Source organism: Rhipicephalus microplus, chromosome 7, assembly GCF_043290135.1.
Source record: "Rhipicephalus microplus isolate Deutch F79 chromosome 7, USDA_Rmic, whole genome shotgun sequence".
In the NCBI taxonomy this organism is placed as follows: domain Eukaryota; kingdom Metazoa; phylum Arthropoda; class Arachnida; order Ixodida; family Ixodidae; genus Rhipicephalus; species Rhipicephalus microplus.
Window position 1 is genome coordinate 125,869,995 of NC_134706.1, and position 20,472 is coordinate 125,890,466.

Sequence of the window (20,472 nt, forward strand, 5' to 3'; positions counted from 1 at the left end):
CTTCACAATAGAAGAAAATATTAATAGGAAACAATCACTAGCTTCCCACAATGTCATGGATTCAAGGGTATAAAGATATGGAGCAAAGAGTTCTTCGAAGTCAACACTAAGAACCTTCGCCTGCTTTTGTCATGAAAAACCTGCATATACCTTAGCTTTCTCTTCAAATTTCTCAACATTCAGCACTTCTTAATCACCTCAGACTACGATCAATTCAAAACCGTGTTGATCATGGCAAAAACGTAGGAGTTGCATCATCGCCCACTGAGTATTTCTTTCAGTCATTCATTCCCCGTCCATTTCGCGATTGAAACCACCTTCCCTGAAGTGTCTCCGTTATCACTGACTGCAAACGTTTCCGCAAAATGTTACCTAACATTGTATAACCGCGAATATATGTCATCTGTACTCATTACTCCTTCTTAATCTATTTGGTTTTATTATAGTAACCAATATTTTTTATAATGTGAGAAAATGTTGGGTTAAGTGAATTCACTGCACTATTTTAGTTGTATAATTTATGTATTTATGCACTCCACTCTTGAATGCCATTTCATCGTGAAAGCACTTTAAATAATAATAATAATAATAATAATAATAATAATAATAATAATATACAAAGGCGGGGCAGGTTCACCTGACTAACGATATAAAGCAGGCTTTTCACCACCCCCTGCTTTAGTTTATTAAAGAGTGGGGGCACAGCCTCTGTGCCCTCTTCTTAGGAATGCCTATGAATGCAAACATCGAACTCGTCACTTCAATTTTCTAGCATGGTGACGTCGCGCGTCAGCCCGGCGACATCAAGAAACAGCGCCGCAGGGAGCCTGTCTTTCACCAGCCATCATAGGCCAGAGAGGCCTGAAGTTTGTCGTCGTCGAACGTCCTTCCTTTGTCAAAGGTGTCGTGAAGCATTCTGGTAGATAGGCACTAATTGGGAACCTCATCAGAAGAAACTTGTCCGCGAGGACTTCTGATATTGACTGTGGCGGTGGGCGGTCATTGCCTTCACACCGGGCGCACTCGCTGCCAGTTCGTGTAAAAATTCGCGCACAAAGCAGCATTAATGAGCCGTCCTTGCCTCAAATGAAATCCTGGCGTGCTCTCATTTATTTGCCTTCTAGGTGTATATAATTGTCACGTTGGCAAATTACGTTCCTAATGATGCTTGGCAACCTAAAGCATGAAACCTGCCGTGGCTCGTCTTTTCTCTCTCATCATCTACATTGTGCCAGCAAATCTAATCACCCCTGCCTAACTTGTCTCGCTCGCGGAGCTGTGTACATATATACTTTGTAAAAAGGGCGTCGCAGGGGGCAAAATTGTTCCCTTAACGTTCATACGACGTACGTTGGCATATGACGTACATTGGATCGAAGACTGAAAATCTAGTACGGACTTTGCCTAAAAGTGCGTTAATGCTTAATGATTAACTGAAAACTAATTTTTTGGTTCTTATAAACGCTGCCTGTTCTCAAAGTTTTAAGTCGACGGCCATGGTGGAGGTCGCAGTGGACAGGCCACTTCATTGTTACAAAATGTGTTCTGCGCACGCTCACGTGTTTTAGAACGGTACACGAAACAGGAGCGTCCGTTATGCGCTGCAGAGTACATCAATAAATGCTATGCGTTAAAGTATGTGCTGCGTATAGAACTTGGAGAGAAATGCTGGCTTGTGAACATTCTCACGCACAGTGGGTTCTCTTTTCAGCAAGCTTGTAAATATTTCTGGATGTAACTGGATATAGGGGAAATGTCAATTCGGCATATTTGACCATAGCCTTGTATTGATCAAGAATCAGTGTGGATAATGTGCCTGGTTTTGTCTATACGCATGCGCATGTAAGAAAAGTTGTCGAGAATGGGTAAGAGAATTGACAGAATCACCGGTTCCGAACCTGTTTTACTTTGAAAAAGCAGTAGGAGCGGGAGATACTGTATAGTTAGTGTAAGAGGATCTTTGGATCCTTCTAAATTTTCCTTTTTTCGGAATATTGTGTTTAGAAAATACATCCTGTATTTGTAATCCAGAATAGGGAATCGGTTGAGGATATGTTTCGTGATGCAACGGCATCGTTACGGTAGGTATGGGGTCTCACCAAAGAAGGTCTAATGAATGTATGGATTGGTTAAACCTGGATAGTATACAGAGTCGCACGCTTTCACGAGTAGAAAGTTAAGGTTGAAAAAAAACTGGAAAGTCTCAGGGAAGGGTGGGGGTCACCCGTACTCAAACCATCTCCCAAGGAAGACAACGGAGCCGTAAGATAATATGAAAAATGAAAATACACGGTCATGCCTAAAGTAACAATCAGAATAGACTAAAACTTGACAGCATTGATATAGCTATTTATCTTGCAGAGAATATAACATAGTCTTATATTTGTGATGAAGCCAGCAATAACGGTGGTCAGGATGATAATATTTTGTGTGCACAAAGTTTGGTTTTGTAATTTTTGTAAATTTTGTAAATTTCTAAATATGTGGTTTTGTAAATTTTCTTAATATGCCGCGTCTTTGGACCAAGGGAATATTCTATGATATATTCGGGACATTTATTCAGTGACAACTGAAGAGGTGAGCTTATTGCTATGTGGAACTACTTCTGCTTAAAATAATCATATATATGAAGTCAGAGTTTCACCTCAAAGGCGAATGAATGAAATCGACAGCAACCAATTGAATATGCGAAGCAAGGCTGGTAGCTAACTCTTTAGCATTGGGTGTTTCGTATACCTGTACAAAACTTTTCTGAAAGTGGATATGGTGGCTCCGAGGACAGGTGCTATTTTTCCACAGCTTCATGGCATTTAGAACACAGCACGAATTGATGGACATACCAGGCTCCGCTCAGTTGCCTGCCGAGATAGCGCGCGTGCCAGGGATTGCGACTGCGCTCTTCGAATCAAAGTTCACAGTTGCTACTCGAACCAACACCCCCCCCCCCCTAATAATAAGGCCTTTCCGATGGCTGCGTGACGTAACCCAGTGTGTTCGCACGGGTGCTGCTTTTCAGTATTCCGGTGCGTCGCGCTCGCTTCTGCTGGTGCTATAATAGTCTGTTATATGTGCAGAATAATATGTCATGTCTTCGAGAAGCTTTCTATGGAATAAGTGAAAAGTTGTGCATCTACTTTTACTGTCTTAAGAAGAAACCATACCGCACTTGATAAGCTTTAAACCAATCTGCGCAAAAAAAAAGGTGAATGTTATAAACGCGTTATACATAACACAGACTACGCGTAGATATAACCTGCGAATTCCTTCATAATTATTTAATTTTGGTGTACTCACTAAGTGAAAAAAAAAGAAAAGAATTAGCCAAAGTCATACGCGTGAAACCACTTTCGGAGGCGGGTTTCTACACCTGTAAGGAAAGGAAAAAAAAAGCATTTTTTTGTGCCTGACTACTTATGTGTGATTTTTTGCATCGGAGCAAGAGGATGTCTGTTTCATTGTAAACAATAACTCGCTACAGAAACGCTCGGCATCGGAAGATGGTTGCACACGTTAGCGTGTAGAGAATAAAACACCGAGAGTAGACAAGGCGCAGTTTGTGGCAGCAAGAGCAAAATAAAAATTGTTTTTACTACTCGGTGAGCAAGATGTCCTTTTTTTGCACTGCCCATTTACTAATGCACCCCGCTGCTTAGTGTGTATTCACGAGAAACGCATGCTTCTTTATGGTTGAAGTATTCTCATTACTATGGTGTTGAAGTATTCTCATTGCGTACGAAAAACACTGCCTTTCAACAGTTAGCCCCATTGCAGCTACGAACGACGATTCACACGCTCGACAAAGCAAGGTTACTATAATTTACCTTCGAATGCACTGTTGGCATGAAATCTTTGCATGGGATAGCTCGGAGCCACGCTTTTTTTGCGTGTTGGACAGAAAAAAAGCCTGGCTGTCGAACACTTGACGTGACGTAGCACCAGGAGAAAGGAGGATGTCAAGAGGCTTGAAGATATATAGGAGAGCATTGCTCGAATTCCCCTCCCCTCCCGGTGTCGTTTTGCATGCCAGTTCGAAGATGAGTAGGGTATTTATTCAGTGTTTGAGCTTTTGACTGCACATATAAGAACGTGGGATAATGTTATCGCAGCACTCTTGGAGTGACGGAGATGGGCTGGTTTATTAAATGCCTGCTTCAACCTCATTTCATCGTCTCCGCTGAAGTGCTCTATCTCACAAGTATATATAACATACGAAGGGTGAGAGATGCACCAATTAGGACTTCGTACAAAACATGAAGGTGATGGCGATAGAATCCAAAACTGCGAAAAGCCATCTGAAGTGTCGACACAATTTCTGTCACAATAAAAACTTGACACAGGTTGATTCTGACACGTAATACCAGATAAGTTGTTTAATTAGCTAAATGAGTGAGTGCTGATCGAGTAAGAGCAACTACGGCTGCACTGAACCAGACACAATATGTTACGTAAGCTACGTTATTCTAAACAAAATGTATAAAACTTGTCTTTCCGGGAAAGATCTAAACGCATCAGAGAATCCTACGAGTGGGTTGTCTCCCATAATCAGACTGGGGTGGGTAGGTGCACAAAGTTCGTACAATTCACGGAAACACTTTTATTTTTCTTTCTGTTACGATCATATATGGTAAATCAATTTAGTTTCCTATAAAAGGTGGATTAGGAGAAAGCTGAACCTTAGTGTTGTATCTGCTCAAATATGTACGATTAGCTTTTGTTCTTGCTGGAATGGGTTTCTAGACTGGTCCTTTGTTGTTGTTTTTTTGTGCGACGCAACGCTACTCAAAATTTACGCAGCATCGTGCTAATGATGCCAGCGCACTAAGTAGGAAGCTTACTCGTGCCTGTCGAAGCATAGGTAAGGCAGTTCGAAACGAACAGGCTTCCCAGAACAAGGAAGCTTCGTTATTTATTTTTACCGCTTTTCCAAGAGGCGCGGATTAACAAATCTGCTTCTAATTAGGATGTTATTTTTTTTCGCAGCGCTGCTCCGATTTGCGAGTGTCCGGCCGGTCGTTCGGAACGTTCGCCCGAACTCTGCCACCGCTGTCCAAGGTCTCCAAGTCGGTCATATCTTTGCTACGTCACTATCGCTGGGATCAGGTAAGGAGTTTTTTCAATGTACACAGCCAGCCTTTCAAATATGCGGCCCATAGACACTTCGTCAGCAGCGCGCGCGTCGTGCACAAAATTCGTCTTGCCCTAAGTTTTGTGATTTCCAGATCATTAGCGACATCACTAGATTCTGATAGCTGTATTATCTCGCCTACCATGAATAATATCTCATTGTTAATACAACATACACTGGTGTGACTGGCCTGAAGCATTTATTTCTTATAGGGCAGCTTCTGCAGTCACATTGTGGGGAAAAGAACAACGAAATAAGCAGTCTTTACTTCACAATCGGCATCATAGACTGAATCACTGTGGATTTTCTACAGTTCATTTGTTTACTCAAAACGAGCTGACGCCACATCAACATGGCCATCACCTAACTACGGCCACCCTTCTGCCGTGGCCTTCTGCTGACGGTTCAACATCCACGTCGCGTCGTCCGCTCGGCGTTCTGAAAGCGTCTGCGCGAAGCAGTCGCTACAGGCACGCCAATAGCTATAGCCGAGTGAAGCAGACGGACGTGCCGGAAAAGCCGGCATGTCTATAGGTGCCGTCTCCTTTCCCTTAAGTTTATCACGCCATTGATCTGTGTTGTGTGACAAGTAAGTTTCACACCCATGAATTCATTTTCTTTATATTTACGTCCTGAAGCTTCGAGAGCAATGTATTCGCTGGTATTTTGCAGTGTTTTCAAGATGCATTCCCAATTTATTGGAGACCATGCTAAACAAGCATGCCTGAAAAAAAAACATAGATAATTTCCATAATAAAGACGGCCACCTGATGCTTTCGCCCCAGCGCGAGAAGACACAAAGCGGTAGCTGTTTCGCCATGAATTTATTGCTGGAATGACAGTGGGCCTGTTGCAAGCGCGATTCAAATCGAAGTGGGCAGTCGCGTCTGCGTGGGTGCTGCCAGTTGGCTTCTAACCTCAGTTACGGTTACAGTCACTTAGCTGGCCCAATGTGTTGGCTCGGGAAACTGGCTGGGAGAATGCCAATTACGGTCATGTGATCAAACATGGCGGTGTCCCTACAGTGCTGCGGAAAATCGTCTATAGTTATAAGTTTATCCAAGGTCGATGCCCAAGCTCACTCAGAAATGACTTCTATATGAGATAAGGGAAAAGCTAGCTTTCAAAGTTCAATGCTAGCTGATATTTTGATCTGACAACCCTTTTATGCCCCCAACACACACATACACACACACGCTCACTCAGGAATCTCGTTTTAGGCTTTTTTTTACTATCCCAACATTTTGCCACACTTTCAGGACTGCGGGCTGGTGCCGAATGTGAATTTGAGACTCCTGGTGTATAGTAACGAAATACAATGAAAGCTAGATAAAATTGCTATAGAATGCGAAGGGTCAGAGAGAGAGAATTAAGGAAAGGCAGAGAAGTTAGCCAGACGCATGTCTGCTTTGCTATCCTGCGCCGGGAAGAGAGATACAACTGCTCGAGAAAGAGCTCAGATGAAAAGAAGAAGAATAACAAAATAGTTTTGACTTGTAGCTGCTACGTCATTTAGAGAAAGCTCACGCAGCTATTGATGTGAGAAAAGCTGCAAAATGCATTAGCCATGGCCTCTTGAGTTCAAATGACGACTTTAGTTGGTGCGCGCGCGTGTCGTGTGTGTCGATCAATTTTTTTGACCAGACGCCTCGGTATTGTGACCTAGCATAAACCTTATAGCCACGCGACAATACATTTTAAGCCGCGTCTTCAAGGCGCTCACAAGGATAGCTGCCAAGATTTTCCGACAACTACCATCTCTACGATCAATGAAGGAAGTGAAATGCTTTATCTTGAGACGTGAGAGACGAGTCATTTTGAGCATTTTGTGTGTTGTATTTACGTTGCTTACACAATTAATTGTCATCTTACTTGCTCATTAATATAAGTACTGAGGACGAAGCCACACTATTTGCAATAAGCAACGTTGCAATGAGTGTACTGGCAGAACCAATAGCACAGCTCTACGAAATATTTTGCACATTTCTTTCTAAGACGAAAAGCGAGACCATAATGTTCAACAGAATCGAAAGTTGGGCTAGTTGGATATGCATGGATATTGTTTTTTCTTTCTAACATTCAATTACCTCTCAAGTTCACGGAAGCTTTTAACATAAGAAAAAGAAGAAAACAGCGCATGAGCCAACCTTCGGTGGTGCTGCACTATAGGGAGTTTGATTGTCTATAATATGTTTATGGTTATTCATTCAGTTTTTTACCGACTGTTCTCGAGTGTTCACGGCTGTACTTCTTGCATTTACACGCATGCGTTCATATTGATTGTGTGCGTATATGTTCTTTTCTTTCCAAGTTGCGGGAAAGCGCTTCTCCCGTGCTCCTTTGTTTCTTCATGCGCTTACACAACAGTTATACAAAGAAGTTCAGTTTTAGTGCAGTATAGCAATTAACCAACACGCGCAATTTTTTTTTGCTCAGGAGGCGCCGTTTAACGCGTGATTGGCATAAGAACTTTTTTAGCCTGCTTATAGGTGTTGGTAATTCCTCTGCGATGTCCTGCCTATATCGTTATTTTTGTACATGTGTTTATGTATGACCAAAGGTGTTCGCAGAAGTTTTTTGCCAGGACGCCATCCTCTGGGGAGCGGAGGGGGGGGGGTGTAGTGTCATCCAGCACAGGCAGCCTTTCTTTGACTATCTTGGCATGACAGGAGAAAAAAATTCGATATACGTAACGTGCGAAATTAAATGACAACGCTGAATACCAGGACGTAACTTGGTTAATCAAGATGTTCATGCATAGAAAAATATTAGGCCGAATTGTAAGGAAGGTAGTTATACCGCCCCCTCATCCTTGCATCACCCTTCAGAGGCCCATGTGTGTCACCTGTCCTTAGGTGCGTCAAAGCTGTTTCACATGCCGCGATGGCAGCGAAAAAAAAAAACCGTTCCGGTCGCTCCAATCGCTCTTTTCGTAACCATAGCAAATGGTGGTTTCGTTTCACATGGACCGAGAGTTGTGCTCTGCGACTGGAGCGGCAAATCCTTGCCATCGCTCTTAATGACTGACACTAATGTAATGTAATAATATGCGCAATATGATATCATGAAGTGTCCGTGAACGGTAATGAAGGGCCCACTTGTTTCGTCATTTAAGATCACTTTCCAGTCTAAATTCATTTTAAAGTGCACAGCATCGGCCATTACCAAAACAAACACGTCGACTTAATCTCGACGGCTTGCCTGGATCAGCCCTATTTCGATGGGTCCCGGCCAAAATTCGCTCCCGCCGCTTCGATCAGAGCGAAAATTTTCAACGTGTTAGAAGCTCGCCGCGGAATAATATATATATATATATATATATATATATATATATATATATATATATATATATATATATATATATATATTAGTTTATCTATATTTCATTGTGGACAATGTCACGTAAGCCATTTTAAATATCTTGATCCTGTTTTACTCTGGAATGACAGATGTAACCGTAGATAAATTTGTTTCATGAAAACCATGTGCATAAACTTGTATACACCCAGAACAAAATGAAGATTTTCCGGTATGAGTCAGCTGTTGCTTGAACGGAATCACTGCGGCTACAGTCTCCACTTAAAAGGCAGTCTGTTGAAAGCTTTTGAAAAGGTTTGAAGTAGACTTAAAATCTTCATGGACCCTAACACATAACAGTTTCATGTAAAGATAATTATGCTGCATATACGAAGCCCCACAAGCACTACAAATAAAGTGACGAGTGCCAGTGCTCTACATGTCGAAACCAGTATGTTTAAATGAGACGCTATGTTATAAACCACAAAGGCATAATTACGCCAGCGCGAGTGCTCATAAATTTGTGCTCATGAATATGTGTTCACTTGCATTTATTTATAGACTTCACTCTTTTCGTGCTATGTGGCCGGAGTACTCTGTCATCGAGAGTGCTTCCTCCAACTTAGTAGCGCCAATTGTTGGTTGATAAGCTCCCATGACGGTGACACAAAGCAAGAACTGGAGAATACATTTGCGGATTTAGATATTGACTTGTATTTGCAGTTCATTTTCCCCGGATATCAGTTGGTCGTTTGACACATCTAGGTGACTAATGATTACATTAGAAAGGTTGCTCATGGATACATAGTTATATGCGTACTATATTGACAACAATACGACACAGAATACTCGCTATGCCACCCACCACAAGAAAAAATGAACTGGTAAACTCCAGATCGTGCTAAAAATGAGCTGCAATACGTTATCTGAGGTAGAAAAAAGGCCCCAAGAATGTTTTGCAACTCAGGTAAACGTTGTTTTGCTAGATATGCCAGTAATTAAAACAAAAAAAATGGCCCCGTATCTTCATATTTCAGTTCAAGTGTCATAGAAAGACAATTGTCTTGCGTCTGGAGAGAGTGAACAGAGCGTTTATTTGATGTCCTACGCGATAAAATAGATGGCTTGTATTCTGAATGCGCTGCGTTAGAGTCTCGATCCGTGCAGCGAAGGCGAACGAGCACATCGAGGCACGTTAGACACGAGCGCTATCTGGCAGTTATTTTCGAAAACGAAGGAAGGCGTGCGCACCTGTCTTGGAGGCAATAAGTTGTAGGACGCAAACAGACGGGCAGGGGCCACCACCATGTCGTCTTAGCTAGGCTTAGCAAAGCGTTAGGAATTTTTGAGCATTGCGTTGCACTGTCAGTGCAGCAAGATAAACACTAAGGTCCTTAGAATTACTTTTGTATGCCTTCTCTAGTGTAAAGTCAAACATACAAAATAATAACGTGTTGTTACGGTGCCTCAGATATGCGCAAATATTGTGTTTTAATTGACATTCGCACAAGTATTAACGCTGAAACTTGAGCAGTATTGGTCGGCACTGAGAATAGGTTATGCCGTTTCGGGTATTGTTTAGGGCCGTTTGGGGTATCAATACGCCAGACGAACAGAGAAATGGACATACATACATGCATACATGCATACATGCATACATACATACATACATACATACATACATACATACATACATACATACATACATACATGCATACATACATACATACATACATACATACATACATACATACATACATACATACATACATACATACATACATACATACATACATACATACATACATACATACATACATACATACAAACATACGAGCATATAGACCAAAATGTTTGCGTCGAAGTACCCGAGAAAGACTATCGTCCTTAAAATGTCTCATTCTGGTGCCACGGTAGAGTATCGACACTTGCTCAACTGTGGTTTCTACGTCAACTTAAATGAATACTCATATAAATTGAATCACGCTAGAAACTCCAGCTCTCCGATACATTCTGAAACACTCGCTTAGAAAAACCGAAAAGTCTGATAACTTTATATGTAAAATTCAATGTAAACAAAAATTTCACATGAGCAATGCAAGATCAAGTGATGGCACGTCTCAGTAAACCTGCATTACTCGTTGTATTCACGTTGTATTCTGCTTGCAGCCTCAGCGGAAACTGCAAGCTGACCAGAGAGCGCTACATCATATTGAGCGTATGAACCGAGCACCAGATGGCAAGACACTTGTTAGCAGGCTGTGACAGTGCCCACTTTCTCGAATGGGTAAAATGACGGTTTTGTTCAACGACATTACTGGCTATTCCGGCGAAACTATTGAGTTGACAACATCGACAGAGCACCACCCATGGGCCCTCCCTACTCATCCGTCAATTCAAGGAATACGCAAAAAGTGTAACCAACGTGTTTCGGAACTATACCAATTAGCCCATTCACACCTATTCAAAAACTTCGAAGACTATGCAAAAGTATTTACGAACGCTTCTGTACGCATCGATGGCCTGAGCGCTTCTGCAGCTTTCTTCTGCCCTTCGATATCAGGCGGTAGTTTAAAATAACGCACCCCTCATCGTCGGTGAAGGCCGAGCTAGCAGCGATTGATGTGGCCCTTAAGTACCTACAATAAGGGTTACTAGCATAGAAAGTTGTCATCCTCACCGGCTTTCGTGGTGTCCTCAGCAGACTCAATAACAAGGAGACCGACAGCCCTATTCTAAAAAAGCATCATGTAATTCATCAACAATATTCTGTCACGTGGCGTATGCCTAGCTGCACAATGGGCACCTTCGCACGTGGGCAATGCGGGTAAGAAAAAGCGGATCGCCTTGCTTCATCCCACCAAGCTCTCAATACACTTATGAACCAAACGAACCTGCACACCCGTTTATAGACGGTTTTTCTTATTATTTTTTTTTAATATTTACTGATACTTCTTGAAGTCTTCGTTATTTTCTTCTTCCTCATCTTCTTTCCTCTTTCTCTCCTCTAATTTTCGTTTCCTCTGTTTCTTCCCCCTCCCTAAAGAGCGAGCAGGCGCTGTATCTCTCCAGGTGGCAGTTGCCGGCTCACTCTCTCCCTCTTTTCTCTGTTTCCTTATGTCTGTGTGTATGCAAATAAAAGCAATAAATATTTCTGCAACATAAAGCGCCCGCAGGCAGTGGCGCAGGGACGAATGCTGTAAGAGACAACATATACCACAATGAACTGAACCTGACTGCCGATCACCGATAACAGTGGAGATGTTCGCTAGCAGCATTTGCAGAACTACTGCTACGCTCCTGCATTAATACCCATAACAAGTTCTTGAACTGGTCCTGTTGGTTTATTTCTAAAGTGGATAGACTACAAGCTGTAATAACAACAAAACATGCGAAAACAACGAGGTAGAACACTACAAAACAGGCTTGCCTTATGGAAACTGCAGAGCAATTCATAGATGACAGCGGTTCAGCATCTTGGAAAGCGTTGCCTCCCTTTTCGATGGACGCTTATCGGTAGAACGGCTAGGCCAAGACAGTAGGACTACATTTATGGACTTCCACGGTGAAATGTAAGCATGGAGTCTCTGTAGAGTCGGGTACAGTTGAAGGGTGAACCTGCATTTTCTTCGCAACACTTTCCGGCATGTTACATAATAGTGTAACATATAGCGAAGTTCTGTGGATACCAGGATGATTTTTCAGTGATTGTAAATATGCTATCCCACAGTAGTCTATGCCTGCGGGTATGGACATTCTTTAATACTGAGTGCCGGTGCTGCGTCTCTTCTTCTATGAATTGCCACAGAGTACTTCAATTATGTTCTTAAAGATGAAAATAACGTTCAATGTTGACATAGATGAGTGATCGATGTAAGCTCCGGGTACGAGGAGGCATTTCGTCGTATAGCTCATTCCACTGAGAACAGCATAAGAAGCAAAGCTAATGTCTTCTTCAAGGATGCGCTGCAAAACAGCTGTTTCCAAATGGGCAGCTATGGAGCAAGAGTTTAGATCAAGTTTTTGTGGTGTGTGTAGTGTGTATGTTTAAACGCATAACTAATTCTTGTGGACTCCTTGTGTAGCCTTCGTCTATTTATTAGAAGATTTTCTAGTAGTTTACATTTGCGTTGTGTATTTTAACACACTGTAATAATAAGTATTAGAACGTTGTTGCTAACCGAAAGCGCCACTGCTGTCTCTTTACTCGGGACCCTCTTTTGCATAGTATTAACAATGACCCCTTTCATTTAGGAGAAATATTAAACTGAAACATAAACTCAAAGAAGCGAGTAGATTGAAGTCGGCTGAATTTTGGACTATGTGATGAGTTCAGTAGCTGAGGTGCTGCTTGAAGAACTGGGGAGAGTTTACTGAAGAAAGAAAAGACACAGCTGCAGCTACATCTTCTCGCAAGAAAAAAAAATATTGTCACTGTTCTATATGTTTAGGAGTTACCGCACAATGACAGTAACGTGGAGTGCAGAAAAAACACTAAATGTGTATAGCGTATTTGGTGCCGCAACAACTGAGTGGTCCTGGTAGCAGAATCAAACATCAGCAAGCACAATTTATAGTTGTGTGTAGCGTGAGTTTTGTGTAAAAGTCGGTTTTTTGGGCTACATACGGGATACATCGCGTTCCTTTATTGCGTGGCCGTGCGTACTCTGGCCAAACATGCTGGTGTTTTAATGACGCCTCAGGCAACACAAGCCTTCGTTTTACGCAAATGACGGTGCTCATTTGCAAAGCCACTATAAATAGCACGCCTGCAATCCTGTGTTTGGCCACACATTTAAGATTGTGGGAAAACGAACATTTAATCAGAAATTTCAGATATATTACATCTGAAGAAATGGAGAAAAAAGTGCCCCAACGATACGTTATTGCACACCGCTTTCACGAGGTGAATTTCGTAAACGCCATGGTTAAGCGTTTTGCGTGCTGCGATAGATTGGTCTCGCATGCGCTCTCGCACTATTTAGTTACCAGGGTGTGTAAATTAGTAAGTTAAGTTTATGTTATGCTCAACACGTCCAGTAGTGTTCCTGTTGGTGATGATATATATATATATATATATATATATATATATATATATGGAAAGAAGTGTATACCTAAAGTAGTGTTCCTGTTGGTGATGATATATATATATATATATATATATATATATATATATATATATATATATATATATATATATATATATATATGTATATATATATATATATGGAAAGAAGTGTATACTTAAGGGCTAGTTTTTCCGTGTTTGACAGAATATTAAAGACATCTAACAGACAATAATGCCAAGGAAAGTATAGGGGCAGTTATTAGATATAATTGTAATGTAAATGTGAAAAAAAAAACTGCGTGAAAAGATAATTTGCCATGGGCAGGAACCGAACCTGAATAGCGCGTTATTCGAAGGTCGTAGGTTCGCTTCCTGCTCACGGCAAGTTATTCTTTCACTCACTTTTGTTTCTTCTTATTTACATTACATTGATTCTAATAAGTTTCCCTATACATTCCTTGGCATTATCGTCTATTACATATCATTATATATATATATATATATATATATATATATATATATATATATATATATATGTATCTATCTATCTATCTATCTATATATATATATATATATATATATATATATATATATATATATATATATATATATATTTTGAAAAAGACGGGGTTCTCGTCGAAACGTCGGCACAATAAACAGTTGTTATGTGAAAGCGCATCTGCTTTCACATATATATATATATATATATATATATATATACATATATATATATATATATATATATATATATATATATATATATATATATATATATATATATATATATATATATATATATTTATATATATATATATATATATATATATATATATATATCGAAATGAATCTGAATGGCAGACGCTCTGCTGTTACTGAAGAAGGCTATAATTATCGGTCGCTGTAGCAGTAGCTCGCGCACGCCGCTCGCCGGTAGCGAGACCTGCCTCATAAAGCACCTTTCGCCAAGCTGCGTCTGAACCTTTCTCGACGTACAACAGCTCTATTTTGAGTGGTGGAGGAGCCGGGGTTTCGATCAACTTAGAACTTCGCAATCGGACGCTACCCTCACTGTTCATCATGACTTCTCCTGGCCCTTCTCCAGCTACCCTAACAACGACAGTCTTCTGTACTGGCATGTATCGGTAATTAGACCCAGCAATTTTTTGCGGCAATGATGAACGTGACGTCGAGGACTGGCTCATCGACTGGAAATCATAAGCGCTTTCAACACATGGAACGCCTGCGACCAGCTCATGAACGTGCGCTCTTACCTCGCTGATGTGGCCAACCTCTGGTTCAAGAACCATGAAGGCGAAATCACCAACTGGTCCACTTTCAAGACCACCATCACCGCGGTCTTCGGTCGTCGTACCGTGCGCCGGCTTCGCGCAGAACAGCGTCTGCGTAGTCGAGTTCAGCGCAGGGAGGAGACCTTTACAAGTTAAATCGAAGAGGTCTTGTCTCTTTGCAAGCACGTCGTTTCATCTCTAACCAAACACGATAAAATCAAGCACATCATCAAAGAAGTTGACGACGATACCTTCCAGATGCTCGTCGCTAGAAACCCACAGACTGTCAATGACGTTGTCCAGCTCTGTCAGGAGTACGACGAGTTGTGTAAGCAGTGTGCCTCGACGCGCAGGGCCGTTGAAGATACCGCTGAAGTTTCCGCTCTCGTGCACGACGTCGCTGCTGATGACACCGTCTTACTGCCCCACATCAAACAATTCGTCCGTGAAGAAGATGCGCGTTAGCTTTCCCTTGTGGCCGAAACATCGGAGCCAGTGTCCTCTTTAGACCCACGTCTACACCAGGTCATTGAGACACAGGTCACACAGGCACTGCCTTCATCGCCATCTGTCCCTACGCCGCTGACCTACGCTGCCGTCATTGCCAGACCACCCCCCCCCCCCCTGTCTCTGGCGCAAACCAGGGCACCGGGTACTCCTACCCTACGACGCTGTCTATATATGCAGCACCTCATCCTACTTCGCCCCTGCATATTCTGTCGTTAAGCCTTGGCACACCTTCGATAATCGACCCATCAGTTTTGCATGTGGTTTTGTGGGACATATAGCACGCTGCGGCCGGCGTCGCGACCTCCAGCCTCCGAACCGTGGGAATTCTGCAAATTACCAGGCTGCCCAGAATCCCCAGCGACTGTCTTCCCCTATGGCCGACTCGTTGTCCCCACGACGCCCTCTCGAAACTCGCCAGTCCTTACCGCTCCATTGCCGATCTGTCTCCCCAATGCTTCGGCGCACGAGCCCCGCTCGAGCGGAAAACTTACAGCCGCAGTTCCCGAGGGAAGAACTGCGTCGCCGTCGAACTCTCCAAAACCTCCTCTTTGTCCGCCCAACGAAATTGATGTGCCATAGAAGGTGTCTCTGTACTTGCACTTGTCGACACAGGTGCCATTATTATTAGTAATTAGTGAAAAACTGTGTCACAATTTGACAAAAGTTACTACGCCGCTTACGAATATTGCACTGTGTACAGCCACCTTCCAATTCGTTGCGCCGATGGCTCAGTGCACAGCACGTGTTCTTATTCGAGATGTTTGGTACGCCGTCAAGTTCGTTATTTTTCCACGTTCATTTTACGACATCATACTAGGATGGGATTTCCTTGCTGCCCATCAGGCCCTCGTTGACTGTGCTCGTGCTGAACTCACGTTGACGAATCCGTACCTTGATATCGATCACCACAGAACCTCAAAAGTGTTTGCCGTAGATGATGTCCACATCGCGCCTTTGTCCACCGTCCTAGTGCCTGTGTTTTCCCCTGCTGCCACTATCTCGACGCTCCTGTTCCAACCATATATAGCTAGTGCGCACCACCGAACCATCGTCCTTCCGTTTGCTGTCATCAACTTTTCCAATGGTTCGGTGGCACTTTATGCGTGCAAAGTCTCTGCTTGTTCATACATCTTGCTACGCGGCGAGTGTCTGGGGAACATAGAGCCCTTAGATTGTATTTTCGAATATCCTATGTATGCAGAGAAGCCATTTCTACCGACTTCTGCCATTACACCAGCAACTGACGCCAATGGCGCTATGAGTGTGTTCCGCAAGTCTATTGATTGCCACCGAACGCCTGGGCAGCAGGAACGGCTGATCAAGCTCCTCCAGCGTTTTCGAGCCTTCTTTGACCACAATCAGCCTCCCTTAGGTCGAGTGTCATCTGTTGTTCACCGTATAGATACCGGTCAAAAGACACCACTACGACAGTGTCCATATCGTGTGTCAACTGCTGAACGCCGCGTCATCAACGAACAGGTTGACGATATGAGGAATCGTGGCATAATCTAACCATCAAGCAATCCCTGGGCCTCTCCAGTTGTGCTGGTGAAGAAGAAGGACGGTTCCATCAGGTTCTGCGCGTTCTACCGACGTCTGAACCGAATCACAAGCACGGATGTCTATCCGCTGCCACGCGGTGACGATGTCTTGGACTTCCTACAAAAAGCCGAATTTTTTGCTTCTTTTGATCTGCGCTCTGGATACAGGTGCGTACCCATGGCAGAGGCAGATCGTGAAAAAACAGCTTTCATCACGCCTGACGGGCCGTACGAATTCATAGTCATACCTTTCAGCCTCTGCAACGCGCTAGCTAGTCGCAAGCGAATGATAGACGCTATCCTTCGAAGCCTCAAATGGAACGTTTGCCTTTGTTATTTAGATGAAATTGTCGTCATTTCAACTGATTTCACAACCCATTTATTCCGCCTCGAGAAAGTCCTCGCTTGTCTCTCCACGGCGTGGCTGCAACTGAATCTGAAGAAGTGCCATCTTGCTGCTCGAAAACTTACAATTCTTGGCCACGTGGTTTCGAAGGACGGCATTCTTCCTGACAGTGCCAAGCTTACAGCTGTTTCAGCGTTTCCAAAACCGACCATAATGAAAAAGCACCGAAGCTTCATAGGCTTTGCTCCTACTTCCAGCGCTTCGCCCGCAATTCCGCGACGTTCATCACTTCTTTGACAAAGCTCCTCGCCGGCTCTAGCGACCTTTCGGCCTGGTCTGCCACCTGTAACAATTTTTTCAATAAACTGCCCCGCCTCCTCACGTCGCCGCCTATTCTCCGACACTACGACCCATCGGCCCCCACAGAGATCCACATCGATGCCAGTGGTGTCGGGCTAGGCGCTATTCTTGCGCAGCAAAAAACATGGCTTCCAAGAATACGTGGTTGCCTATGCAAGCCACTCTTTGCAAAGCCGAAACCAACTATTCCGTCACTGAAAAGGAATGCCTCGCCAATATCTAGGCGACAGAGAAATTTTGGACTTACGTGTACGGGCGCCCTTTTGGCGTCGTGACTGACCACCACGCCATCTGCTGGTTGCAGTCACTGAAGGATCCAAGTGGTCGCCTCGCCTAATGGGCGTTACGCCTTCAAGAATATGGTATTCACGTGGTCTATCGCTTCGGCCGGAACATTCGGACGCAAACGCCCTTTCCCGTTCGCCCCTACCCCCTGGCTCTGCCTGCTGCAAAAGTCTCATCTATGATGCCACTGCCATTACCATCGCCGACATGCCATCTGAGCAACGCAAGGACTCTTGAGTTGCTTCGATTCTAGACATACTGGCTGGGCGGAAAGCGTCCCCCCCCCCCCATTTTCGCACGTTGCGTTGGCAAGTCGAGCACTTCATCACTCGCGACGACGTACTGTACCGACGCAACTACGCACCCGGTGGATATCAGTGGCTACTCATGATTCAACGTCATATGCGATCCGAAATTTGCTCCACGTTTCATGACGACCCCCCAATGTGGCCACGCAGGTTTCCTGAAGACTTATTCTCGCATACGGCTCCGATATGACTGGCGTGGCATGTACCGTTTTATTCGATAGTACGTTCGGGCTTGCTCGACGTGCCAGAGACGAAAGACTCCTCCTCATCACGTCAGCGGTACCTTAAATAATACTTTTACTATGCTCCTCCCGACCGTTCGACCGTGTTGGCATCGATATCCATGGTACCCGTCCCAACACTGCAGACGGTAACCACTGGATCATAGTTGCCGTCGACCACCTCACGCGGTATGCCGAAACTTCATTCCTTCCTTCGTCTATACAGCAAAAGACGTTGCGATGTTCGTTCTTCACAACATAGTATTACGTCATAGAGCACATTGAGAGTTACTGAGTGATCGGCTTCGGCTATCTATGCACATCTCGATATATATATATATATATATATATATATATATATATATATATATATATATATATATATATATATATATATATATATATATATATATATATATTGTTACGGGAAGCAGACTGACTCAGAGGGGTAGTCACCGATGTATTTTCAGCCGGTTAGGCGAGCAGCGCCAGCCACACAGATTAGCTCGCGCCAGTCTATCTCCTCCGTCTTCTTCAGCTCCATGCACTGGCACGTAACATGACCCCCGGCGGCGGAGGCACCGTCCCGGTGCTTTAAAGGTCGTTATCTGACGCATTATTGTAGGGCTTGATCCATGAGACGTCTACGATATCACTGGGCCGCATAGTAGATGATGATGGACAGATGGGGCTGATCTCGTAGGTGACAGGTGTTACTTGACGCAATATACGGTAGGCTCCCATGTAATGAGACAGAAGTTTTTCGGATAGGTCCAGCCGACGATGAGGGGACCAGAGTAAAACGAGGGTACCGGGAGCGAAATGTACGTCTCTATGTTCCGCATCGTACCGACGGCATTGGTTGGTTTGCGACGCCATCAGCCGAGCGCGAGCGAGCTGACGGGCAAGATCGGCTCGCGTAATCGCGCCGCGGGCATTCTCGCTGGTGGGCGAGGTGTGAGCTGAGATGACTGTGTCCAGTGGTAAAGTCAGCTCTCTTCCGTACAATAAGCAGAACGGCGAAAAGCCCGCTGTGTCGTGACGGGAAGAATTATACGCGAAAGTTGCGTAGGGTAAGGCAAGGTCCAAATCTAGGTGATCGGGCGACACGTATATTCGTTATACGTGTCGCCCACGAGTGAGCATATTTGTTAAAGTGCGGTTAAATCGTTCTGTGAGGCCGTTTGTTTGAAGGTGGTAAGCGGTTGTCAGTGTGTTGCGTGGAACATGAGCGCAGACTGTCGGCGATGACTTGGGATAGAAATGTACGGCCACGGTCTGTGAGAAGCTGTCTCGGAGCACGGTGAATCAATATAACGTCCCGTAACAAGAAGTCAGTGACGTCGGTTGCACAGCTGGTCGGTAGAGCTCGCGTAATAGCGTAGCGTGTAGCGTAATCTATAATAACGGCTATCCATTTGTTTCCCAATGTTGATGTGGGAAAAGGACCAAGCAGGTCTTACCCAACACGGTAAAATGGTTCCGCGGGTATGCCAATTGGTTGAAGATGGCCAGCGAGTAGTAGCGACGGTGTGTTACGACGTTGGCATAGGTCCCACGTAGCAACGTATCGGCGTACCGAACGAGCAAGGCCTGGCCAGAAAAAACGGCGCCGGACGCGCTCGTACGTACGGGATGCTAAGGTGTCCAGCCGTGGGAGCGTCGTGAAGTTCGGGGAGAACACAGCGGCGCAAATGCTTAGGCACAACAATGAGAAGGTCGGGCCCGTCTGGTCGGAAATTGCGACGGTATAGGACACCCTTTTGAATGACAAAGTAGCGGACGGAAGCATCATTTGTGGAGGATTCCATACGGCTGATGATGTCAAGCAGCTCTTTATCACGCTTCTGTTCTTCCCCAATATTAAGAAAGTCGGACACTGACAAGATAGAGTTCTCCGTGGGCTTGTAAGTGTCCTCAGGATCGTCGACAGGGTACCGAGAGAGGCAACCGGCATCACGGGGTAGGTGGCCAGGGCCTGGATTCACAAAACTCACTTACGAAAACATTTTTGCGCAAGAGAAATTTTGTTGCGTAAGTCGATTCACGAAACGAAAAAACGTCGTAAGAGGCCATAGTTGTCACATCGGACACTGCAAATAAAGCGCGCTGTGACTGCCCG

The 20,472-nt window shown here is 44.0% G+C and overlaps 1 protein-coding gene across 1 annotated transcript in view; it reads left to right on the forward strand.

Annotated features, from left to right (window-relative positions):
• The window catches only part of LOC142767858 (guanylate cyclase 32E-like), a 288,413-nt gene that overhangs the window by 234,289 nt on the left and 33,652 nt on the right, over nucleotides 1–20,472 (forward strand). Inside the window, exon 4 of the mRNA XM_075870104.1 lies at nucleotides 4,981–5,100. Coding sequence (XP_075726219.1) covers nucleotides 4,981–5,100 — 120 coding nt within the window. The remainder of the gene's footprint in view (nucleotides 1–4,980; nucleotides 5,101–20,472) is intronic.